This window comes from Hibiscus syriacus, unplaced genomic scaffold (genome assembly GCF_006381635.1).
Source record: "Hibiscus syriacus cultivar Baekdansim isolate YM2019G1 unplaced genomic scaffold, ASM638163v2 tig00112206_pilon, whole genome shotgun sequence".
NCBI lineage: Eukaryota > Viridiplantae > Streptophyta > Magnoliopsida > Malvales > Malvaceae > Hibiscus > Hibiscus syriacus.
In genome coordinates, this window is record NW_024063267.1 from 1,559,550 (window position 1) to 1,585,499 (window position 25,950).

The window sequence follows — 25,950 nt, forward strand, 5'->3', positions numbered from 1 at the left end:
GTTCGTTTACATTCATTTATGTTCATTTATTGTGTTCGTTTATCTTTGTTAGTTTGTGTTTGTTTATTGTGCTCATTTATGTTCGTTTATTGTGTTCGTTTATGTCAGTTCGTTTATGGTCGTTTATTTGTTTATCATTTAAATAAACGATCACGACCATGAACAAACTACATTCCTTAACAAACGAAAACAAACAAGAAATTTTTTATTCGTTTGTATTCATTCATTTTTTTAATTAAAATTAAACGAACGAATATAAACATATCATCATTTGTGTTCGATCGATTCGTTTACGGCCTACCCCGACTGCCTAAAAATCTGTTTAATTTATTTTTCGGATCAGCTCAGCAAGAAGCATGTTTCCGATCAATCACGCGCGTCTCGTAGCGCGTGTTCGGTATTCCTTTTTAACGATAGACAAGGAAGAAGATGGATAAACATGAGTAGCCCGCACATCATCACACTCTTCTCTCTGTTTAGTCTTCATTTTCTCATTTAAAAAGAAAAACAAATCAAACTATAAAGAAATAGAGAGATTCATTTATATAGAGAACCTCTGCTGTCTCTCTTTCCACATTTGGGTCAGTAACTTTTCTCTTTCTTTTTCTGGCATTTCTTTTTCATTATTTATATATTATATTCTTTGTTTCTGCTTTTTTTTTTCATTCACCAATTCATGGAAGTTGGAATCTTATCACCCAAGTTCTCACTTCAACATTTATTTACTTTTGGTTATTCTTTTTAAACAAAAAAGCATTAATGTATAAAACAACTTTTGTGACTGTAAGTTCTTTCCCACTCTCCTTTTCCTTATAGGCCAATTTACTTCTAATTTCGCCTTCAACGTTTCTCTCAAACTTTCCGCATCTTCTTCTTCTCCAGTGAGTTCTTCTTTGCTTGTTCTCTTCATTTCGTTTCCTTTTTTAAAAGAAAGATTTGAACTTTACTGATATTCATACATATATTCTCTTATGTTTATGTTTTTGGGCCTTTTATGCAGTGGATAAGACTTGGATTCTTTTCTTAGAATCTTTTTTTAAACAAATTTAGTTGTTTTGCGAAGACCATTTTGAGTTTATGTCAATTTAGTTGTTTTGCTAAGACCATTTTGAGTTTATGTCACTGACTTTGTCTCTCTGCTCTTTTTTTCCAGATTGGAAGTTTTTTTATTATGTGATTAATGGTTTGAAGGACAGATTTGGAATATTGGAGAGCTTTTTTAGAGTTGAGTTTAGAGATCAATGGGTAGTTGGAGATCTGGTATGGAATGGAAGAATTTGAAGATCTTTTTGGGATTTTTGCTGATCTGTGCAGCTAGGATTTCGTTTGGACTCACCAATCCTAGTGATGGTAAAGCTAATCTTGCAGCATTTTTTATTCTTGTTTTAGTTTTATCTGTTTGGTTACCGAGAAAATGTGGGAAAGTGGAAGAAAATGAAAGATTTGGAGCATGGTTTACGTCATCGTTTGAAGCTGGAGAAACAGTCGTAGCTGGTTTGACTAAGTCAAATACCTGAAATGCTGAACAACTTTTGGTTTTCATAAAATTTTACTCTCTTTAATTGTTCCCTGTATTCTCAGCTGGGAATGAAGGCTTTAACTGGGAATTTTCTCTTTTCGTTTGAGCATTTTTTTGATGCTTTAGTGTTTGTGTTTTCGGTTCATTCCGATTCTTTTGATGCTTTGTAGTTATCATGTGGAGCTATGTATCTAATTACCTGCATTGTTTTTGCTCAAATTAGTTGCTGCGATTAATAGCTTATATACTGCATTGGGCTCTCCTTTACTCCCTGGATGGATTGCTTCGGGCGGAGATCCTTGTGTTGAAGCATGGCAAGGCGTACAATGTAACGGTTCGGACATAATTAGCATGTACGATGCCCCTCCTTTGACTCTTTAGATTAATCAAAGTTATGCAGCATTGCTGATATTTGCATCTCTAATGTGATGGCCTCATTTTGCAGAGTTCTAAATGGTGCTAATTTGGGTGGAGAACTGGGTGACAGCCTCGGAACGTTTGCTTCTATCAAGGCAATGTAAGTGGTGCTTTTCTCTTTCTTCTTACAAACCGATTTCTATGCCCTCGGCTGTCACTGACCAACATTTTGATGTTATATTATTGGTTTCTGCAGTATGACATGTTTTGAAACATTAGACGACACTACTTCTGTCTGATATATTGGATAGCATCGTTGATTTTCGTAATTTTTTTGTGTTTCAGAGATCTAAGCAACAACCAGATTGGGGGAAATATTCCATCCAGCTTGCCTGTTACCATGCAAAATTTGTATGTTCTATTCTCACATGAATTCATATCTTTTCATCTCGTAGCGATTTCGTAAAATTCTTTAAATTTGGCAGTTTTCTTTCAGCCAATAAATTCACTGGCAGCATCCCGGATTCACTATCTTCTTTGACTTTGTTGACAGACATGTAAGTTTTTTGACTTTTTGTCATGGATATTACTTTGAAACAGAATATATTCTGAACTTTTCTTCTTTTGTGCCCTCAGGTCATTGAACGACAACCAATTAAGTGGAGGGATACCAGATGCCTTTCAATCCCTTTCTGGATTGATCAATCTGTAGGTCCCAGTAATCGGAATTCAATTCAATCGTTAACTTCCAAGTTCGTTTCATAGTCGATTCAAGTTGGTGTATTGATTCTTTCCAGGGATTTGTCCAATAATAATTTGAGTGGACCTCTGCCATCATCAATGGGAAATTTGTCTAGCCTAACAACTCTGTGAGTTCTCCTCGTTTCTGAATGGTAATGTTTATTGAATGGACGAGAAAGCTGACCACCTCTGTTGGCAGACATTTGCAGGTCAATCAGCTGTCGGGGACGCTAGATGTTTTACAAGATCTTCCCCTAAGAGATTTGTACTTTTCTCCACTATGCCTTTTGCATTTTTTTTAGAATCAACGTTTCTTACTATAATTCTCTTACTTTTCAAGAACAAATTTTCAATGATTTTAGAAGATGCTAGGAGGAATCTTGGCTAACAATGTCTTCATCTTTTTCATCCAATTCTGGACAGGAACATAGTGAATAACCGTTTCTCTGGACCCATTCCTGCAAAGATGCTGAGCATCCCGAGCTTCAAGTAAGCCCTGTACTATCAATTTTAAGCAATCACACATCATTGAAGTTCATAGGTGTTCAGAAATACCAATAGGACCAATTATTTTGTAGAATTGGTCAATACCTGGATGATGGATTTATGCACCATCGGCAACGTTCCTTTTGACATTTTATATTTTTTTAATCCGGTACATGCTTTTGGTATGAGGTATATAATCAAATATAAAGAAAAGTTTTAAAAGAAACTGAAAATATTTCTTTGGCCACTCATCCGAATTTGAATCACATAAAAAGTCTCCAAATATATCATAGCATATAAGCCAAATGTAATCTTTGTTGTTGGATCTTGCCCACTTTTTTCTTAAGAGCTTCTTCCCGTATATATATGTGTATAAAACCAAATATACTGTTTGTATACTTCTTTCTGTTACTTGTATGTTTGCTTATATTGAAATTCTCTTCACAGGAGTGATGGAAACCCTTTTAATTCCACTGTTGCTCCATTGCCTGCGCCCACATCACCATTAGTACCATCCCGTTCGCCGCCACGTTCTGAAGTACCGACTTCTGGTCAAACACCAACATCTGATCAAACACCTGGGAAACATGCTGATGGACCTTCTGTGTCGGAGGGATCCACTTCTAGAGAGAAGAAGAATTTTTTAACTACTAGAAAGGTGGTGTGGATATCAATTGCAGGTGTTTTGTTGTTTATAATATTAGCGTTAGCACTTCTGCTTTTTATGCCAAAGTGCATCCGAAGAAGGGAAGAGGCTGGTGGCATTTTCAAACGGCATCAAGTAGGAGCATATAGAGGAAACAAGGAGAACCTTACTGGGGATGGATCCTTGCCCACCACAACCAGTCAGACAGACAAAGGCAAATGACAACTTTTACTCGTTCACTTTAGTCTTTAGATAATATTTAGTTTGCTATTATTGTCTGGTTTCAATCACTTAAGCAATAATGGTTTTTGAAAATTCATGAACAGGCCCGAAAGAGGCAGTTATAAGACCAGTGGGAGGTAATCAAACAGAGAGGGGAATCATGGGGGCGATTGCAAAGCCAAAGAACAAGGAAGAGAGGAATGTGGAAAGGATAGGCACAACGCCAAAGAGATTTGACCATGAGATAGACATGAGTAGGATGACTAGCTTTGATATGATGATGCTGGATCCCCCTCCACCACCACCACCTCCTCCTCCCCCGCCTCCGCCCCCTCCCCCTCCTGTACCACTTTCTGAGAAGGTCATTGTGCCTGATGAAGTAACCGCAACGCCTTCTGCCAAAACAAAGACATCTACATTTGCAAAGTCTTTCACCATTGCAGCCCTTCAGCAATATACAAATAGCTTTTCTCAAGAAAATCTTTTAGGGGGCGGCATGCTTGGAAGTGTCTATAGGGCAGAACTCCCGGATGGGAAGGTATAATTGTGGATTTTAAACTGATTTGATTTCATTAGAAGCTTGCTCCCTTTAATTATTTTTCTCCAAGAGTCTGTATCATTGTGTCATAGACTCGCTATTGGATGATAATAATGATGACGATGGACCTAACAGACCTTTGGAGTTAACCTGAGCTGGTAAATATACATCTTAGTTACCATAACATATTGCTAGTCGGTTTTAGAATTTTTAATTCCTACTTTTCTTCCCTGCCTTCTTCCTTTGCTTAACCCTGTTTTACACCTGTGTATATGAACAAGTTGCACTTGGGCATGGGGCTATAGCTCATAAAGTAGACCTTTTAGATGGTATGTATGTATCAAGCAGCTTCAGATTCTAATGGATCTTGTTGTATGCATCTGTAGCTACTTGCAGTCAAGAAACTGGAGAAGAGAGTTGCAAGCCAGCAGAAGGATGATGAATTCATTGAACTGATAGAGAATATTGACCGTATCCAGCATGTGAATATTGTCAGGCTAATGGGTTACTGTGCAGAGCATGGTCAAAAGCTTTTGATCTATGAGTATTGCAGCAATGGATCTCTGCAGGATGCTCTGCACTCTGATGATGAATTTAGAAAGAAGCTTTCATGGAATGCCCGCATTCGGATGGCTCTTGGACCTGCTAGAGCCTTAGAGTAAGTAATCTGGCATTGTTTCTCTCCATTCTAGTAGGTTCAGCTATAGAATTTCAGCTGGTTGCTTTTGTGGTTGGAGTCGTTGTTTAAGTAGATCGGGTATAATTGGTTACATTGTGCGAATACTTGAGCATGATGTTATTGACAAGGAGTTAAATTAAAAAAATTGAATCTGGTTAGAGCTCACTGCATTTGTATATAAAGACGAAATTGTAAAAACAATGAACCTAAGTTAATAAATGGGTGTAAAATAAAATAATTATGAACAGGTCAAAGTTGCATTTTTAGCTACTTGCCGTCAAAAAATGAGGAGGAATAAGACACATGTGCATTTCCTAGATATGCAGATTGACATAACTAAACAAATCACTCACGGTTCTTTCCGCTCAAGACATCAAGGCATGTAAACACTATTTTTTTTCTGGTAGGGGACCAAGGGTTAATTATGCTTTGCCCTTTGCATCACACTCCTAACCGTTCGTAGCCCGGCGTTACCTTTGAAAAGCCAATCCTCCTAGGTTTTTGTGTTGAACTGCACACCATTTCAGTCCTGATTTTCTTGTTCTATATGAAAAGGTATATGCATGAGGCTTGCCAGCCACCTGTTGTACACAGAAATTTCAAGTCTGCCAATGTTCTCCTCGATGATGATCTTGATGTGCGTGTCTCTGATTGTGGTTTGGCTCCATTAATAGCATCAGGTTCCGTAAGCCAGGTAGGTTTAAGCTTCTCATCATCTTAATATTGCCTTTCTTAATGTGGTAAATCGGGAAAGCTGATAACTTTATCAGGCTTCTCTAAATTTTCTTCTTCTTATTAAGACGTTTGCGTATCGACAAGCTGCTGTCTTAAAAATAATCAGTTGAATGGAAATAAAAAAGTTAGACAAGATGACAACTGTTGTCTATTAAACATAATTTTGAGGAAAATTAATTTATGCGACTTGGAAGTATTGTCAATCATCTATCCTTGGTTTAGACAAGATGACACCACCTGTTAAAACGCCTGCTAGTATAAGCATAAAAAAGGAGTGGCTGGCCTTTCTACTAACATTTTCTTTACCTAAAACTGTTCCACCTTCAGTTGTCGGGACAACTACAATCGATTTACGGTTATGGAGCACCAGAATTCGAGTCTGGAATTTATACTTCCCAGAGTGATGTTTACAGTTTTGGTGTATTTATGTTGGAGCTCTTAACTGGCAGGAAATCTTATGACAGGTAAATGGTGAAACCTTACTGCAGTTACCATCTAGTGTCCACTGAAAATAATCTGTTGAAAACGTTATTCAGGAATAGGAGTAGAGGAGAACAATTCCTTGTGAGATGGGCAATCCCGCGGCTCCATGATATCGAAGCGTTATCTAGAATGGTAGACCCTTCTCTCAACGGAGAGTATCCCGCTAAAGCGCTATCACGCTTTGCCGATATCATTTCTCGATGTGTCCAGGTGAGAATATTATGTAATTAGGAAGCTGGCTCTGTCCCTCCACAGGATAGTTAAATTTCTATGTTCTTGCCTAACCGCAACTTCATTTCGCAGTCTGAACCGGAATTCAGGCCACCGATGTCTGAAGTTGTTCAAGATCTATTGGGCATCATACGCAGGGAGCGTCCGAGTAACGAATCCCTTGGAGACCGACTTGTATAAGGCAATAAATCCGATTAATTGGTTTGTGAACGGGGAGGTCACAGAGATTTGATCCGTCCGATGTTTATCCGAGAAAATGCATCCATTGTAAAGCAGCAGTCTGAAATTTTCAGGTCTGTTACTTTTGTAATCATTCTGTTGTTCATTAAAATCATGTAACAAAGCCTTGGCTATGGCATAAATATATGCTCTAACCTTTTGTTTCATGGAACTCTATTATTTGGTTACTAATTATTCATTATGATTTTGTTCCCATTTCATTTTTGGCTGTCTTTCTGAATAGATCTTTTGTGTTCAACATACGAACATATTCATGAATAGATTGTGTGTTCTCATTTGAAAATTGATCATTAGTGGGGGATTAAATAAGCAATTTATCCTATATTTTTTAATTCTTAATCAATAATGAATTTTAAATATTACAAAAGAAAATTATGTAAATATAAGGTTAAAACTTTAATAATAATCATTAAAATAAACAAAAATCTATATAATTAAGTGATAAAAGTATACTCAAGACGATAGATAAACGAGTAGACCGAATATTAAGCGGAACGAAATTGATTGGGAACAGATTACCGTCTGGCCTCAGATCGACAAAACATCCGTCGCCTCAACCAATTACTTATCGCTACGCCAACAAACCCACCCTATCCTTTTCCTTCCCTAGCTGATATTCAGTTACCTACACGTGTCGTTAACCTACAGGGTATTGTTAACACTTAAACATCGAGCAACTCTCTGCCCATACTTCTGAATGAAATGGTCAAAATAGGCACCCACAGTTGAGTTGCTCGCCCTTTAACCCTACTCCTCTCAAGTCTCACCTATATATATATCTGCCCCCACTAGCTCATCTATACAAAATAACTATTCAATTCATATTTTCCTTGGCAGCTAAGTGCTAAACTATAGGAGTCAACAGTTGTTCAAAAGAATTATATATATCCTAATCGGTGAAGCTAAAACCAAGAAGAAGAAGAGAAAATCATGGTGTGTTTCTGTTTTCTGGTTGATCAGACGAAGGAGGTGAGCAAAAGTAAGCCGGCGGCAGGGTTTTGCTCGAGGTGCGGTGGAGGGGCCAGTGTGGCCGATATGAAGACTCGTACCAGGTTTTGCTACGTTCCGTTTTACTGGAAATCTTGGAAGGCGATCGTGTGCACTTTTTGTGGAGCCATTCTTCGATCTTACCGTTGAATTCATGGTATGAGTAGTAATACAGTAAGGGTTTAGCAGAAAATTAAGTGGGAGATGGATGATAAGATGTATGATCTTCATTCTTTAATAATCAAGTTTCACACAAGAAAAAGATTCAAATGTTCCTTCTCATGTTTGTGTTAGCGTCGTTAAGACTTAAGGTTTCAAATTAATTATCAATGAACAGACAAAAGGCCAGTTGATTCATTGGATGGAACTGAACTGATCACCCCATATTGATCGAGATCCACTGTATATGAAACACGAGTATTGATCCACTGTATTATCGTCGTTATTAGGATCATTGAAGGTTTCTCTGCTTGGAAAATTATATTTTCGTTTCACGTAGTCAAAAACCATTAAATATATGCATGTTAGCGAGAACCCAAGCAGCATGAATGTATAGCTTTCTGTTAGGAAGTTAAATCACACCATACTAGCTACCAAGCTACCTCACACGTTTCTCTCTCTTTTACGGGTAACAGAATTAAATTTTGAATTGTAATACTATAACAAAAGATATTCAAAGACATAAAATTCTTGCACAAACCAAGCTATTTTAATAATTAAGAGGTTGTTATTATCTCTTACGATTTCGTATTCAAACACTATTTTATGAACGTTCGTTATCAAATAGTTAATTTTTTAAAATAAATATCAGTTTATATTTGTCTCATATTATTTATATAAAAAACGTAAAGGCGTCGTGCAAATTTAAATGAGGTGCATGTGAAGAAAGAGGACAGAAGAGTAGGAAGGGCGTGTTTGCTTTGTTTTTGTTGCAGTGAAAAGCTCATGTTGGGTTTGGTAATAATACAAATCTAGCAGTTCACATTAAATTCTGAAGGTAAATGTAATGACAGCACCAACTACTTACTAATAAATATTGCATCATTCGGCATTTTATAATCTTTCAGGTTCATTTAATGGTCCCCATAATTAATATATTTGACAATCAGGTTCATCAACTTTCATATACAATGATCATCTTCAACTATAAAAGAAAAGGAAATGAACATCTTTTTATCTTTTATCTCATCTGATGTTATGTTATACTGAAAGCTTACTAGTCCCGTCCCTGAGAGAAGTCAGCTTCTCTGTGTGTGTTTGTGTGTATATATGGTGGGAACTGAAAACAAAGAAGAAGTCAACGCATTAAAAAAAGAAAAGAAAAACAAGCAACCGAGGATGGAGGTGGTCCAAGTTCCGACATGCCGAGGGGCCAGGCAATGCAGGCGCCATGCTTACATCGCTCGTGTCGTGACCCTGAAGTTATAGTTTGAAGGGGATATGATTATCATAAATGAATGAGAGGGTTGAACCCTTTGACTTTTCAAAGCTGAAATTGTGGTCGGTCCTCGTGTCTCGCATTTTTCAATGCCATGCATGCCGCAGCGCTTTTTTTTTTAGTTATCACAGACGCTCGATCTGGTTGGGGGGCATTGCCGAAAGGAACATATATGAAATATGAAGATCCAAATAAGCAAGCTGCCCCCATAAAGATGTTATCTGTATCTACTACTACTACTATTCTTACGGTCGGCTGTGGCGGTGAGGAAGTTTCCTACAACTTGAGTTCGAATATTAAGAATGTCAGGGTCTGAACACTCAATATTAAATGATTAAAAATTATCTTTAAGCAAGTACTATCTTGTATAAACCTAGAGTAATGAAAAAATCCATTTATCTTTGTTCTATAATTTTTTATTTTCTCTAAAAATATGTTTATAAAATTAGCCCTTACCGAAGACATGACCTCTGATAGGAAAGTATGGAGACTTAAGACCAGGGTAGCCGAGTAATGCGGTTTACAGCCATAGGGTGCAACTTCTCTGCCTTCTTTATAATGCCTTTGCAGTAATTTCCATGACTTCTACTTTATACACGTTTCTGTCATTGGAATGTATGAAGGCTTAGAACTAGGGTATCGGAGTAGTGTTGTCTTAGTTTAGGTATTAACGCATTTGACTTTATTCATTCTCGTAGCTTGCTATCGTTGACTTCTGTGTATCATTCTCTTCAGGTTTCCTCTTTTTAAATTTAGTCGGGTCTTACGTTTCAGTCTATATGCATATATTTCTAAGCAGATATTTATTTGCAGGCATTACTTCCCAATACATATGCGCATATGAAGACTGCATATGAAGACTGTTCAACTATGTATTTATTTATTTATTTATTTATACATGCATTGCATTTTATATTTATTTTTAATTTTCTGACTGCCGGAAGTCTTTCACGGAAACTGTTCTCAACCTGACGTTGGGGTCAGCCTACTACCCTAACTCCCTCTTACCCTATTGAATATGAGAATATGATTTTGTTGTTGTTTTTATTGATTAAATAATTTTAAAAATTAGTAAGTTATTATTTTTATTAATTATGAAAAATAATTAATAAAAAAGTAAGAAGAGTAGCCACCTGCTGCTGCTACCAAATTATAGCGACATGTATCATCACTAACTGCATACCTAGTTAATATAATGATATAATTGAAACGACATGAAAAGTTTGAAAGACTCAATTGAAACTTTTTAAAATTTAAGGACCTAATAATAAAAAATTATAAAAGTAAATGCATCATTGTAGAGTAGATTGAAGACTCAATTAAAACGTTTTAAAGCTTGAAGGACCTAAAATCATAATTAGGCCATATATCCTAATTTTGATTATAAAAAAAGAGAGAGAACTGTGGAATCTGTCAATTTTATCAATGAATAAACAGAGTTAAATAGCAGAGAAAAAAGAGCATGGACCAAACATGCATCAATGTAGGGATCTAATTTTGATTAAATTGAAGTTTTTAAAGCAGTCGATAAGCAGGCAGCACGAAGGCTGAACCAAGGCACCGAGGGTCTAATAACAAAAGCAGCAAACAGAAGTAACCCATCCTGTAAAAGTTGATTCAAGCCTTGGCATTCATAGTGAAGTCGATACAAGTTTGGCAACTGCAATCACTGAACCTACAGATTTCGCACCCAAAGCACACGCAGGACGTGCAACCCTTGCATGTCGGAGAACGGGTGCAGCCCCTGTATACCCTGCGACTACCTCGTTCTTCCTCGTCATCACATGTTATTCTGAAAACAAAGTCAAATAAAATGTTGCCAACATGCCATAACATATAGCAAATGATTCTACATTTCCATGCAACCAATTTGTGTAAAAACCTTTAACATGTTCATATCTGATCCTAATATAAAGAAGATATTAACAACAGCTATTCTCTGAGCATTTTCAGAACTCTCTTCCCCACTCCACATTCATTTCAAGAAAGAAAATATGCAGGTATTCAAGAACAGAGCCAGAACATTTTGGCTTCATCAGATAATGAAACAGCAAATGATGCACATCCTGGTAGATTATAATTTTAATGTACTTGCCAACTAAAAGCATATTTTTTTAAACAAAATGTTAATGGTTGAATGTTGATGCATAAGCTGAGCTAAACAACTACAATCAAACACGAAAATATAACCCGTTCTTATTGACCCACAGCTTCTAGTAGAATGGCTATTAATGAAACAAAACTAGCATATAATCAAAAGGGCATTACTACCACATGCATTATCTACAATTTACATTTTTATTCCTTAACAACAGGATGTTTTTAGAGGTAGAAAAGAACCAAGTCCAGTATCATGTTCTAGAATGACTGGTACCCCAATATGTTGTAGGCAGCACGCTCGGGCATCACAAAAAATAAGACTCAATCAATAATTGGGAGACAAACCTGTCATATGGAAGATTCGAACATTTCCAGTTCACATCTGCTAAAGCATCATGGTGAATCCGACATTCCTCCTTCGTGCGCAATCGAAATCTTCTCTCCTTGTTACACCTGCTACAGCGAACAAACTCATCACGATGACAAACTCTTCCATTATAAGATCTGTTAGTACCATTGGCACTTTTAGATGCCTGGTTGTAGTATTTCAGCAATGCAGTCTTTGATAAAGACACCTTCTCCCCATTAACTATCACCCAAACATTATTTTTCCACTTTCGAGCCGTCTCCCTTCCAGAATGCTTCTCAAACGCAGCAGGAGTCAACTTGTCTAGCCATTTAAATTAACATTCACACAATTAGAGAAGAAAAATGGAACAAAAAACAAAGCTTCTATATTTGTTAGGAAAATAGGAAGGAACAAGGACTATGTAAGAGGGAAAAGATGATATCATATGCACCAGACAATGGAAGGTTCTAATAAAAAGTAAAGGCAGAGACAACAGTACAGATAGCTAAAGCCAGTTTTAATTATGTTTAGTTGTAAGGACACAGACTATATAGTTCGGCCACCAAATTCACCTTGTTCTTTTTACAAGCCCCAACCAGACTATATAGTTAGTTGTAAAACTAAGTGTTCTTTTCGTTTGACATGGCTAATATTTCTTCTTTTATGAACAAAAACAGTCTCCTAACAGACCTAAGGTTCCTTGACATGCACATACTCGGCATGCAATCTACTCCCTTGAACAAGAAGCATTTGTAACACTAACCACTGATCAGACGGAAAAAGTTGGCAAATGTTTTAACCTTTTATTTATTTTTCCAAATTTTGTTTCCTCAACAATATTGTTTCAGTGATAAATAAGTTGGACGCAGTATCATGGAGTTATATGCTAAAGTGTTAAAATAATAGAATTTAGCTAGTAGTACTGTTTGAACCTCCGAGCCAAACTCGTACTACTTTCACATGGTAAAAGAAAAGCACATGCACACAAAAAGAACACAAGAAAGAGGACGTCCACCCCTTCTAGAGACATAACACTCCTTGTAAAACGAGGCATGGAAATGATTAAAAAGCATCCCTCCCTCCCAGTTACTCTTCACAAATGGCATGCCATCACAAAGAAGAACAAAAACGTACGCAGAATCCATATGGACAAATATGTTTTCTCCATGTGTTTGACTGTCTAATGATAAGAAACATAACTTAAAGCTTGAAAAACTAGATGCTGAAAAGCCTAAATCGAAGACCTTAAGAATCACAACAATAAACAATACAATGCGGGTGTTATTCTGAAGACGATACTCATAGATCTTTAACCAACAAATAAACTGACGGACTGTGCCAAAATATGAATGAACACGATATTGTTGTCTTACAAGCAAGGAAAGCCAAGTCTTCTGAGACAAAACAACATACACATAAACTGTGTCAATAAGAAACCAGAAAACGAAAGGACTCAAGCCTCCCACCATCCACTTCTCACTCTATCAAAACCTCGATTAAATGAGAGAGCGACACACTTCAACGTCAAATGCACCATAACTTGAACAAAGCACGCATTAAACACCAACAAAAATGAAAACCCAGATTCTCAACGACGTCAAAGGAAAACAAAAGGGATGGGGAGAGATGGAAAAAGGAAAAGAAGGGTTAAACGGAGAGATAGAGACAGAGAGACCTTCGTTGCAACCAGGGGTGCATTCACAGGTGATTTCGAGGTCACCATTAGAGAAAACCATAAGCCTGCCAACGGCATCACCATATCTATGACTGGTACACCCACATGTCACTTCTATAAAATCTCTTCCTTTCTTCAATCCACTTACCTCTACCAACTCCTCCTCGCTAAAGATCATCGACCCACTCTCTCTTTCCACTTCATTCTCCATTTTCGCTCTCTCTCTCTCTCTCTCTAACAAGATCCCCCTTCACCCAGACGCTATCAAACAAACAAACAAACAAACAAAACGCACGCACGCACCAAACACGGTTCTCCTTATTAGGTTTCCCGAAAGAAAGAGAACCCAGAAACCCCTCAAAGAGGAGAAAATTTGAATATGGGTAATGTTGAAAAGATATTTTATAACAGGTCTCGATTCTAAAACGAAGCAAGGGGTGGAAAAGCTCGCATCTTTATAGGATTACTCCCGGAGATCTGGTGGAGAATACGTTGAAATAGAGAGGGTTTGGTGCTGGAGCTGTGCTGTATTTGGGGGGTGTGAATGTGCGGGCCAAAGAGAAACAATTAAACAAATGTCGTGGGGCGAAGGGAGTGTGTAGCTGAGAGTGGTTAAAGCCTAGGTGCTACTTGCATGACATGAGAGACAGAGATAGAGACAGAGAGAAAGAGACAGAGAAGGCCTTTGGCTTCGGCTTCGGCTCGGCTTTCGGGCTTCGGAAGGAGACATGTTTATTGAAATTAGTGTTAGGGGACTTCATATTTATATATACTATTGTACTTTTGCCCTTTTATTTATTTAATTTCTTTCTTCTCTTCCCAACGCAATTCCTTTTCGCAATTTCACTCTTCCTATATAAATGAAACTTATAAGCCACTCGTCTAGTATTACCAGTTACCATTCTTGTAAACTCATTCGATCCATGAACTTGTTATGAACTTGAGCTTTACATCAAATATTGAAGGTCTTGTTGATATAAGATGCAACGGCTTAGCTCTGACAACACCCTGTACCACAGGCTTTTGATCCTTGGTGTTATTCCATTTCCAAGCATGTGAATGTGTTAGAATTATCAAAAAGCAACTGCTTTTATATGTTAAAGTAGGGCAATTAGTGACAGTAGTTCGGTCTGGGAACAGACAATAATCAAATGATGATCATATTGAGTCATGGATATCATTCATTGTCTCCAATGCAAGGAAAAAAAAAAGTATCTTCACCTATGATGTTTCTTTATTCCCTTTTGTATGCAACTTTTTACTAATAAAACATCCATTGTTTGGTGTATGTTGAAAGAATATGGTTGGTTGCTGGCTGGCATGTCAAAAGGAGAGTGATAAGGGAAAAAGTAACTTTTAGTCCTTAAATCTTGATAATCTTTTTAATTTTATCCGCCAACTGTTTTTCTGTACACATTGATCTTTGAACTTGAATTTTTAACCCATTTTTTTTATCTTTTAAAATGACGTAAAAAAAGGTTGTCAAATTCATAGACGGGCATGAAGTAAAATAAAAAGATAAAAATTGTCAGATTCAGGACTATCTATCTCTTTCTACTATGATGATTAGGCTTGAAGGTGGCTTAAACTCGATGATAAAAATTGAAATGTGTGGAACTTGAAATTTAACTTAGTTAATGAAGTTATCTTGAACAGGCAATGTTGAGCATGTCTAGGTTCATATTTTAATATCTTCAACCGTTGTTTTTCATGTATATGATATAAGATAAAGTACTCAGATGATAGGTGATTATATTCAAATGTACAGGTAAGTATTATTTTTTATTTTTTATATGTGTTTGAGTCTGAGATGATATAAGGTATTATTTATTTATATATTTTTTAATTATTGACAACATACACGTATCTTGTAAATGTATTTGCTCGAATTTGAAACTTTTGAAAAGAATAACACTCCCTTTTATCATTAAGATCATTTGATAAGTTTTTTTATTAATATTTTTTGTCGTGTTTTTACCGAAAATAAACTCATGATATATATAAACTAATCAATTTCTTTTGGAATTGAAGTTTAGGGTTTATGATTTAAAACGTCGAACTCGGTTAAAACTCGATTAAAACGTAAATTTGATAATAATTCAGGTAAATTTTGATAGCTAGTAATTAAAGCTCAAATTGATTGTAAATAATATAGTAGTGCCTAGCATGGCAAAATCCACGATATAATGTTCTCTAAATTTTTATTTCATGATATAATGCTTTGGACATATTATTTGTTGAGATAATGTGAATTCTACAGTGAAGCCGTAGGTCGCCATGTACTCCGGGCGACCAAGGAGGTCGCCATGCACTCCGGACAACCAAGGAGTGAGTGCGAGCTATCCAGGGAGCAGTGCATGGCGCATGCACGTCGAATTTTCTTTGTGTAGGTCGCCAAGCAGTCCTGGCGACATGGTAGGTCGCCATGCACACCCGGCGACCAAACTTAACCCTCCCTCGTGCATGCGTTGCATCCATAGCTGGGAGATTTCTGCATCCATAGCTGGGAGATTTCTGCATCCATAGCTGGGAGATTACAGCCAAGCTTTAACCCTCTGTTCCCTCATGCATGCGCTGCATCCATAGCTGGGATAATGCATCAATAATGCAATAATGTAATAATGCAACAATAAGGGTTGCAATAATGCAGCTGAATTCACGTTGCATGGGAGCAGAGGCGCAGCGAGAGCAGACCATAGGCATGCATGGCGACCTATCCCATGCCACGTGCATGGCCCATGCAAAGCACCAAAGCAGAGCAGCAGCTGCAACAGGAATCACGAGGGAGCAACGTTGGTCGCCGGGCGTGCATGGCAACCTACAAGGTCGCTGGGAGTTCATGGCGACCTACAAGGTCGCCCGGAGGGCATGGCGACCTATATGTTGGGGACGACGTCCATTATTTCTGTGCAGTTCGCCGGGAAGCCATGGCTACGTAGTAGGTCGCCCGGAAGGCGTGGCGACCTACGGCCAAAAAATATGGGGAGTGCATTATCTCGTGAATTATTTATTTTGAAAACATTATATCGTGAGTTTTGCCTACCTAGCATAGGCATGACCTTCAATAAAATACAGACTAGTAGCTATGCAGCCTGCGGTTAAAGCGGGAATAAATATGAACTTACTTTAGATTATTGCTATTCTCCCAAAATTTCAAAGTACGCATGTCCCCCTCTTTACTACGTCTTCCATTATTAAATATGTACCGGGTTAAACGATAGTTGTTGTTTTTAAAATTTTCGGATTAAAATATATAGTTTATAAGGGTGTTTGAACAATTGTGGAGTGACTCGAAGTTGTTACTTTAAATCATAGGGTGGCTTTCCCTTTCCAATATTATGCCTTGGGGGTGGCTTTTGGAACATGGAGGTCGACTCAGCAACTGAATTCGCTTGAAGAGCTTTGGGTTTGAGTTGTGACTCCAAGGACCACTTCAAATTTTATCTTCCATAGTTGGCCTACCGTTTCAACTTATTCTTTATTGATGTTTGTTGGATCGAGTGATAAAGAATTTATTTATTTTAAATAAAGTTTTGAATTTAAGTTTTGTAAATGAGAAAGAACAAGTTTGGCAGAATTACATAAGAGTCCAACGTAATAAAATTGTATATTGATGGAGATGAAATGAATGGAAAGGCATGGGGCATTGGGTTGGGGGGTCAGCTTGAAGTTGGATTTCAAATAGTATAGTGTTGTGTAAGCTAAATGGTGGGTGAATTCACGAGATAATGTTCTTGAACTTTTTTATTCACGATATAATGCACATCCCAGATTAATTGTTGAAATGGGGTGAATTCTACAGTAACCTTGGAGGTCGCCATGGCATCCGAGCGACCTGTGTGGTATTTTGCAAAGGAGCAGGTGTAGGTCACCATGCAATCAAATAGTATTGGAGCATGCATGGGGGAGTTGTGGGATGCATGTTGTGCATGGGACGTGGGAATGCATGGGGGAGTTGTGGGATGCATGCTGTGCATGGGACGTGGGAACTGTGCATGGGCCATGCACGTCGAACGGTGTAGGTCACGGCGGCGTGGTAGGTAGGTCGCCATGGAGTCTCGGCGACCAAGGTCTGGGAGATTCCTGTAGATGCATGCATGTGTTGCATCATAGCTGAGAGATTCCTGCATCCGTAGCTGTATGTGTTGCATCTATAGTTGCGTTATTGCAGCGTTAATTTAGCTGCCAGCCTTTCAATGCTCAATAGTTATACGATGCAATGCTAATATTATTTGCTTCAACAGTCAAATTTAATGACTCTGTCCAACGCTCAGTTGCTTTATATAAAGGATATGGGGTTTAGGGTAGAAGCACAAGCAGAACCAGAAACATAAGCACATATAAACTTTGCCGAGAGAAAGAAAAGGAAGAAGAAGAAAAGAAGATAAAGGCTCAAACATAGTTCGTGAGGTAATTTTTTTATTGTTTAATTTAGTTTATTATATGAAATTATTAGTTTGTTAGTTTCGGGTTTAGGGTAAAACTAAAATCTAGTTAATTAGTTTGTTAGTATAAATTATTAGTTTGTTAGTTTAAGTTATATTATATTAGTTTATTAGTTTAAGTTATATATTATATTATATAAAAAATTAGTTAATTAGTTTCTTAGTTTAAGTTATTAAATATAAAAAATATTAATTAATTTGTTAGTGCCTTTAAACGTATATTAGGTTGTTCGTTGAAGTTGAAGTTATATTATAAAAAATTAATTAGTGCTTAATTAGTTTGTTATTTTAACTAAGTTATATTATAATAAAGAAATAGTTTATTAGTTTAAGGTATATTATAATATATTAGATTATATAAAATTAATTTGTGGGAGCTATTGTTGTTTAAATAAATATTTTGTTTACACATACATGATATTATTTCACAACATTTGCCCACATACAGATTGATTCGAAGAAAGAAACAAGGCAGGAAAAGAAAGTAAATGAAGAAGGCATAAAGACGTGAGTAATTTATTATTTTTTGTTGTCCATTTTTTTTTGTTGTGTATGTGTAAATTAGTTAGTTAGTAAGTTTATATTAGATTATATAAACTAATTTGTGCGAGATAATTTCCGTTTTAAAAAATATTGTGTTTAAAAATATTTAGTGTTGTTTTAAAAATATTTTGTTTAATTTACATTGTATGTGTATATTAGTAAGAAGTAAAAATTAATTGAATGAAATAATCCGGACAACGCATTATCTCGCGAAATAATTATTTCGAGAACATTATCTCGACAGTTTTGCCTAACAAATTTGTTTGATATTTTTAAAAAATAAAAAATATTATCAAACTAATCATTATTATTAGTAATAATTACTAAATGATTAGTATTAAATCTAAATCATTAAATATTTATAATAAATAATTATTAGTGATTATGACTAAATCATATTATTATTAAATCATTAAATATCAAATCATTAGATTAATAGTAATTATCAAATCATTATTAGGTTTATTAGTAAGCAATCAATCAAGTTAAATAATAAATTTTATTTGATCATTAATATAATAGTATATTATATTATATTATATTTAATAATTTATGAAATTATCTTATCTAATTTTTTAATCTAAATTAATTTATTTTTTTATTTGTAGAGAAAATGAGCAACAACTTTTTCACGATTGTCCATTATAATGGACAGATTATGGAAAATGAGGTCGGAGTAGTTTTTCAGTCTGAAAAACCAATAAATATGATGTTCAAAAAAGACATCACATTTATAGAAATGAAGCATAAGATAGAAAGAAAAATTCGAGCTGCAGTTGATGGTTTGAGGTATAGGTTTATGATATGCTCTAACCCAGTCAGATATTTTGCAGTTCCACTTGAAGAAGATGATGATATTGGAACCATGGTTGGATTACATGAGTCAACCAATATAGCAGTTATTGAATTATTTGTTGATGTGCGTAACATATGTGATGTTCCTGGGTCATCAAGAGGTGTGGCTCAAAATCCATCTGAAATGGCTTTATATAGTCAGTTTGAGGAGCCGACATACAGGTTCCCGAACAGTTTTATGGCACTATTGGAAAGTGTAAATGAAGTCGGGGGGACATCTACAGCAGCAGAGTATGAGACGAGAAACATACCGGAATTGGTTGTTGATATTGACGCTGAAAATCGATGGGGAGAAATTCATGATGATTCAAGCGAAGATGAAGAAACTGAAGAACCCGTTTTGGGCGGCGACGAAAATATTTTTGGTGAAGGTGCAATTGATGAAGTTCCGATACCGTATGAAGCTACTCCTCACATGTACGAGATAGACTATGATGCAATGAGGGCACCTGAATTCCCAGACATGCCACATTTACCTCCGTACCAAATGACTGAATCATTCGATGATTCTGGTGAATTTTCAGTTGGGGTGCAATTTAGAGGAAAAAATGAAGCTACGCTGGCGATTAAAGAGTACTGCATCAAATGCCATGTTGATGTCCATGTTGCAGAGTCCAACCAGAAAACCCTATACGCAAAGTGTGTAAAATATGGCCCAGAGTGCAAGTGGAAGATCAGAGTGTCGAAAATCAAAGGCACGATGTTTGGGTCATCACGAGGTACAATGGTTCGCACACATGTTTGCGAAACTCCATCGAACAAGACCACCGACTATTGGACTCCGATGTAATATGTGAATACGTGAAGGCGATGGTTGAAAAGGATCCAATGATATCTTGTTCAGTGTTAGCTGCATCTATTCGAAGCCAATTTGGATATCAAGTAAAATATGGCAAGGTGTGGAATGCGAAAATGAAGGCAATGAAGTTGACGTATGGAGATTGGGATACATCGTACAATGAGCTACCACATTTGCTACAAGCAATGAAGCGATTTATCCCAGGAACTATAGTGAAGTCTCAAACCATGCCCGCATATGACGAAGAAGGTCAACTTCTGCCAGGGAAGAAAATATTTCATAGACTATTTTGGGCATTCAAGGCATGTATTGAAGGATTTCCATTTTGCAAACGTATGATCCAAGTAGATGGTACGTGGTTGTATGGTCAATATAGGCATGTACTTTTGATGGCAGTTGCTCAAGATGGTGAGCGAAATATCTTCCCAATTGCATTCGCCATTGTTGAGGGAGAGACAATAGAGGCTTGGGATTTCTTTCTGACCAATCTACGTCAATATGTCGTTCGTGAAGATGGAGTTTGCTTGATATCCGATAGAGGAACGGGTATTTTGGCGGCAATTGAACGACCAGGAAGTTGTTGGATACCTCCGTATACATATCCGACATTTTGTATCCGTCATATTGGCAAGAATAGTATCGACCAGTTTCATAACGCACATATTCGTAGCGAGATAGTCAGCATGGGTAAGTTTTATTTTCAATATTTGTGTATTTTTTACGTGGTTTTTTTAATTGCGGTTTAACACAATATATTATGGAACAGGATACGAACTACGTCGACCAAATTTTGACAAGAGATTGGAGAATTTGAAGGTATTTTACGATGATCAGTGTGTTTGGAAGTGGGCTTCAAAAATACCGCGGGAAAAATGGTCGCAAGCATACGATGAAGGTCGGAGATACGGACATATGACCACAAACCTTGTTGAGGCCATTAATTCGGTACTAAAAGGTACACGCCATCTCCCAATAGCGAGTGTGGTGAAAGAGACGTACTTTAGACTGGGTAAAGTTTGGTCGGACAAAGGCAAGGAAATTGAGAGTCTCATAAATAGAGGTAAAACTTGGGCTCCTACAGTGGTGGAATCAATGGAAGCAAATGAGCGATTGGCAACATCAATGGTTGTTCATAATTTCGACCGAGTTGGTCATACTTTTGTCTTGTCGTGCATACGTCGTAACGTCGGAGGAGAAGACCAAACATTTAGAGTTGATTTACGACACAAATGGTGTGATTGTGGTCGTTTTCAGGCATGGAAATATCCATGTGCTCTTGCAGTCGCTGCATGTATGTATGCTGGTGTAAGCGCATACACTTATGTTGATGAATGCTTCCACCTACGTAGGATATTAAATGTCTACAGCTATGTGTTCAGACAGATCCCGAATGAATCATATTGGCCCAAAAAGGATCATGATGAATGGCTACCAAATCCAATGCTTCGCAGAAGTCCAAAGGGTCGACCTGAGTCCACTCGAATTCATACCAGTATGGATTTTCATGCTATAGAGAGAGGTCAAGCAAAGAGATGCGGATTATGTAGGGGTGAAGGCCATTCAAAAAACAATTGTCCTAATTTACCAAGATATAGGCCTCATCATTAGTAATCATATATGTATTTCTATGTATTTATTAATCATTATAAAAATGATTTAATAATGATTTAAATATTTAATGATTTGATGATTTAGTAATGATTTGATAATAATCATTATAGTAATGATTTGATAATAATCATTATAATAATGATTTAGTAATAATCATTATAAAAATGATTTAATAATGATTTAAATATTTAATGATTTGATGATTTAGTAATGATTTGATAATAATCATTATAATAATGATTTTATAATAATTATTTAGTTATTATTTAGTAATTATTTATAATAATGATTTAATACTAATGATTTAATAATTATTACTAATAATTATAGAATACTAACAAATGAGTGTACAAGTGTGGATTACTGAGTTTAAATTTATACATAGTCGAATTTATTAATGATTTTTAAATATTTAATGATTTGATACTAATGATTTACTAATTATTATTAATAAGGATTTATTGTTAATATTTAATTATTTGATACTAATGATTTAAAATAGTTGATTTACTAAATATTTAATTATTTGATACTAGTAATGATTTGATACTAAAAATCATTGTTAAGGTTAAAAAAACTAGTCTAATTTCAATAAATAATTTGTAATAAATAGCAAATGAGTTTACAATTGTTGTCGATGCTGGGGTGTTGTTGAATGATAATGTCGGGGCGGACGTCTGATACGTTGTGGCCGTTGTGGCTCAGGAGTATTGTACCCATCCCCCTCATTCATTGGGGGTATTTGAACTGTCATGTGTTCAAAGTCATACGTCGACGAAAACGTAGGAGAATAGATGGGTGCCTCAGGCTGCACAAACTCTGGTATGTATGCCGGGACAGTAGAATCATCAACTGCGTGATGCAACGATTGTGGTGCACTATTATCCACATCGGTCATTTCCGCTTCAGGTTGTAGAGATGAACTCCCACTTTCACTCAGTAGAGAGTATTCAGCTTTACCAAATCTTTTCTTAAACCTCAAAAATTGTCGCCTCTCTACTATTGTTGTGAGGAACGACTTTCCATTATCCAAAAAATAAGCAAGGTAAGCCGAAGTCTCAAAATTAAAGTCGTCGTCTTGAATGGCGTCAAGAGTTGGCATGAATGAAGCCCTATTGTTCCAAGCATTAATGTAGGTTGCATGCTTCTCAACCCAATTAACTCTTTCTTTACGACGACCATCAAATCTGTGCAGGTCGTCATGCGTCTCAACCCAATTCACTGGACGACGACCATCTAAGTTTTGGAGGAGGTCATGATCCCATGGACTCCGCGGAATAGGTTGGTGGAAGTGGAATTGCCTCAGCACTCTATCCCCAAATTGGATCTCAACAAAAGCAAAATTGATCAATGGTGTAACAGCACACCAATATTGAAACCCATCTAAAATATCGTGCGGTATCAACGCAAATAATTCTTCATTCATGTATGGTCTCCAATTAAACTGTAAAATTACAAAAACAATAAAATTTATTTAAATCAAATAATATAGTTAATTTAAATAATAATTAAAAAATACAGATTATGCATACCTCCTTTTTGGCCTTAATGTCGATCTTCAACCTGAACTCTTTAATGTTGTTGTGCACCAACCCTGTGCCTTCAATTTTATGCCTCCATCTGTATATCAATCAAAACAAAAATAGAGACATTTTGTTCAATAATTTTAATCAAAATAAATATTTTTTAATTAATATTTTATATTAAAATAGAGGATTCATATTACCTTCCGGCAAGTGGAAAGTCAACCGCAGTCCGACTAATCGGTGTCAAAAACGGAAGTCTATGCCAAGCCCATGATTGTAGCAGCAACAGACATCCACCGATTTCTACTGTATTATTATCATTCACGACTAATGACGCCTTGCACATCTCACGATACAAGAACGCCAATATCGCCGAACCCCAACTATATTACCTACAATTCTCAAAATTTGTTAAAAAAAGAAGATACTGAGTGTGAACATAACTACCGGATTTATCAGGCATCAAAATTCCCCCAATCAATTGTAATATATATGCTCGTGTTGCATATATAATTTCGTGCTCCGTACTATTTGATTGAAGTTGAAATTCATTCTTCAACCATGACAACCTCACCCGCCACCCTTTACACTCTGGTGGTACGGGCGCTTTCCCAAGAAACAAGTTGCAAAGTTGTTCCACCTTATTAAACTCATGTGACATTACCACTGGCATCCCATTAGTTTGGACCCCGAGTTGCATTTCCACATCCTCCAAAGTTATCGTGCATTCGCCACACGGCAAATGAAACGTGTGCGTTTCTGGTCTCCAACGTTCAATCAACGCACTGATCAAACCTGGGACCAACTTGTAATCTCGCACAAATGTTATATACCAAAATCCAGCCTCTTGCAAATTTTCTTCTATCAGTGGGTGTGGCTTGGGCACTTTATGTAGTCGAAGACGAAGGACTCGCTGCTCGTCCTCCTACAATTAAATATTTCAAAAAAATTATCACAATCATAAAACAATATTCAAATATTTATTAATTATAATTCATTAAACAAATATTTTATTCACCATTATTCCCAAATGACTTGAAATATGTTCATTGTCAAGCCTCAACAGTGGAATTTGGTCAGCCATTGGAATGAATCTGTAAAAAAATTAAACAACAATATTTAAAAAATCATTTAATATAATCTAATATAAACTAACTAACTAATTTACAACACTAAACTTTAATATAATAACTTATAATATAATAAACTAATAAACTAACAAACTAAACTTTTTAAAATATAAGTTAAACGTAAACGCTAAACCCTTAAACAACTAATAAAATATTCTTTTATATAACTAAAACTAACTAATAAACTATTTTTTCATTATAATATACTACTAATAAACTTACTAACTAATTTTTTATATAATATAAATTCAACAAACAAATATAACTTAACTATTTAACTAACACAAACTAATTAAATAATTTTTTTTATATAACTAACTATTAACAAACAAACTAATTAATTATTTTTTAACTATATAACTATCAAACATATACTAATTAAATAATTTTTAATTTATGTATACTATAACTTAAACTAACAATCATATAACCCTAAACTAACAAACTAATTAACTGCTTTTTATTTTACCCTAAACCCTAAACTAACAAATTAAACATTTATAATAATAAACTAATTTAAATATAAAAAAAATTTACCTTATCTCCCTTTCTTCTTCTTACTTTCCTTTCTCCCTTTCTTTCTTTCTCGGCTGCAATCTCTTCTCCCTTTCTTCGGCTGCAATCTCGGCGACCAAGCTCTGGCTGCAATCTCTTCTCCCTTTCTTTCTTTCTTTTATGTTCTCACGATAATGCACACCCCATATATATAACCGGCTGCCTCAATTATTTCACCAATAATTGTGCAATTGCAGCTATGATAGCAGCTGATTTCACGCAGCAATGGTTCAATTATTGTACCAATAATTCACGGCTCAAATGGTTCACATGCATGCATTGGGAGCTGTAGGCATGCAGGGGGGAGCAGGAGGGGAGCACGTGAAGGAATCTAAGTTGTGGCTGCATGTGCATGCATGAGGTCTCGTGAGCTAGGATTACATGGGACTACATGTCGACCTACAAGGTCGCCGGGACTACATGGCGACCTACAAGGTCGCCGGGACTACATGGCGACCTACAAGGTCGCCTAGGCTACATGGCGACCTCTCTATTGGCTCGTATGACTCGTCTAAGCCTGCATGGCGACCTCTCCTCGTATAAGATTGCATGGCGACCTCTCCATTGGCTCGTATGGCTCGTATATGGCTTGTATGGCTCGTATGTCACCCCGTATGGCTCGTATGTCACCCCGTATGTCGCCTGGATTGCATGGCGTCCTACAAGATCGCCTGGATTGCATGGCGTCCTATGGCCATCACTGTAGAATTCACCCCATTTCAACAATTAATCTGAGATGTGCACTATATCGTGAATAAAAAAGTTCGAAAACATTATCTCGTGAATTCACCTGGGCACTTCTGGCTGCAAAAGCTGTGATGAGTGTGCAGAAAGTGGGAAAGATTTTTATGCGAATCTGAACGTGTAAGGTACAGTGTATACTCAGCTTTTTGGTTATGTTTTTTTATCTTGTAATACAAGGCCCCTGGTGCATCAGCTGGCCTGGCCAATCAATTTGCCAACCCATCCCCATGGCCGAATGATATAAATAAATACCGGCCTCCTTTTCTTTATTTATTTTAGTCCATTGCATGCAGGGATTATATTACCTAACTTTAAT

General features: G+C 36.4%; 3 protein-coding genes across 3 annotated transcripts; 2 read left to right on the forward strand and 1 right to left on the reverse strand.

Annotated features, from left to right (window-relative positions):
- The first annotated feature begins 1,144 nt into the window (after window positions 1-1,144).
- LOC120175658 (protein STRUBBELIG-RECEPTOR FAMILY 3-like) lies at window positions 1,145-7,061 on the forward strand. The gene is made up of 16 exons (XM_039182262.1): window positions 1,145-1,350; window positions 1,743-1,872; window positions 1,965-2,036; window positions 2,222-2,287; window positions 2,362-2,433; window positions 2,513-2,584; window positions 2,674-2,745; window positions 2,817-2,882; window positions 3,041-3,106; window positions 3,551-3,963; window positions 4,076-4,509; window positions 4,896-5,167; window positions 5,744-5,882; window positions 6,251-6,387; window positions 6,460-6,616; window positions 6,710-7,061. The coding sequence occupies exons 1-16, from the start codon at window positions 1,242-1,244 to the stop codon at window positions 6,815-6,817; spliced, it is 2,385 nt and encodes a 794-aa protein (XP_039038193.1). The 5' UTR covers window positions 1,145-1,241; the 3' UTR covers window positions 6,818-7,061.
- A 572-nt stretch (window positions 7,062-7,633) lies between these two features.
- LOC120175411 lies at window positions 7,634-8,231 on the forward strand. Its single transcript, XM_039182034.1, has one exon. The coding sequence runs from the start codon at window positions 7,808-7,810 to the stop codon at window positions 8,012-8,014; it is 207 nt and encodes a 68-aa protein (XP_039037965.1). The 5' UTR covers window positions 7,634-7,807; the 3' UTR covers window positions 8,015-8,231.
- Window positions 8,232-10,895: 2,664 nt separating this feature from the next.
- On the reverse strand, window positions 10,896-13,668 carry LOC120175410 (protein ULTRAPETALA 1-like). Its single transcript, XM_039182033.1, has 3 exons — window positions 13,427-13,668; window positions 11,748-12,072; window positions 10,896-11,094 (listed from the first exon to the last, which is right to left on the reverse strand). Exons 1-3 carry the CDS (start codon window positions 13,635-13,637, stop codon window positions 10,920-10,922), a joined length of 711 nt encoding a protein of 236 aa, XP_039037964.1. The 5' UTR covers window positions 13,638-13,668; the 3' UTR covers window positions 10,896-10,919.
- Between the last annotated feature and the right edge of the window lie 12,282 nt (window positions 13,669-25,950).

Excerpts from the sequence above, each read along its gene's own strand:
- LOC120175658 (XM_039182262.1), top strand. The coding sequence starts at position 1,242 with ATGGGTAGTTGGAGATCTGGTATGGAATGGAAGAATTTGAAGATCTTT. Across the intron at positions 2,746-2,816 it reads TTGTCTAGCCTAACAACTCT|ACATTTGCAGGTCAATCAGC; the intron begins GTGAGTTCTCCT and ends CTCTGTTGGCAG. Across the intron at positions 3,964-4,075 it reads AACCAGTCAGACAGACAAAG|GCCCGAAAGAGGCAGTTATA; the intron begins GCAAATGACAAC and ends ATTCATGAACAG.
- LOC120175411 (XM_039182034.1), top strand. The coding sequence starts at position 7,808 with ATGGTGTGTTTCTGTTTTCTGGTTGATCAGACGAAGGAGGTGAGCAAA.
- LOC120175410 (XM_039182033.1), bottom strand. The coding sequence starts at position 13,637 with ATGGAGAATGAAGTGGAAAGAGAGAGTGGGTCGATGATCTTTAGCGAG. Across the intron at positions 12,073-13,426 it reads CACCCCTGGTTGCAACGAAG|ACAAGTTGACTCCTGCTGCG; the intron begins GTCTCTCTGTCT and ends TTAAATGGCTAG. Across the intron at positions 11,095-11,747 it reads TCGAATCTTCCATATGACAG|AATAACATGTGATGACGAGG; the intron begins GTTTGTCTCCCA and ends CTTTGTTTTCAG.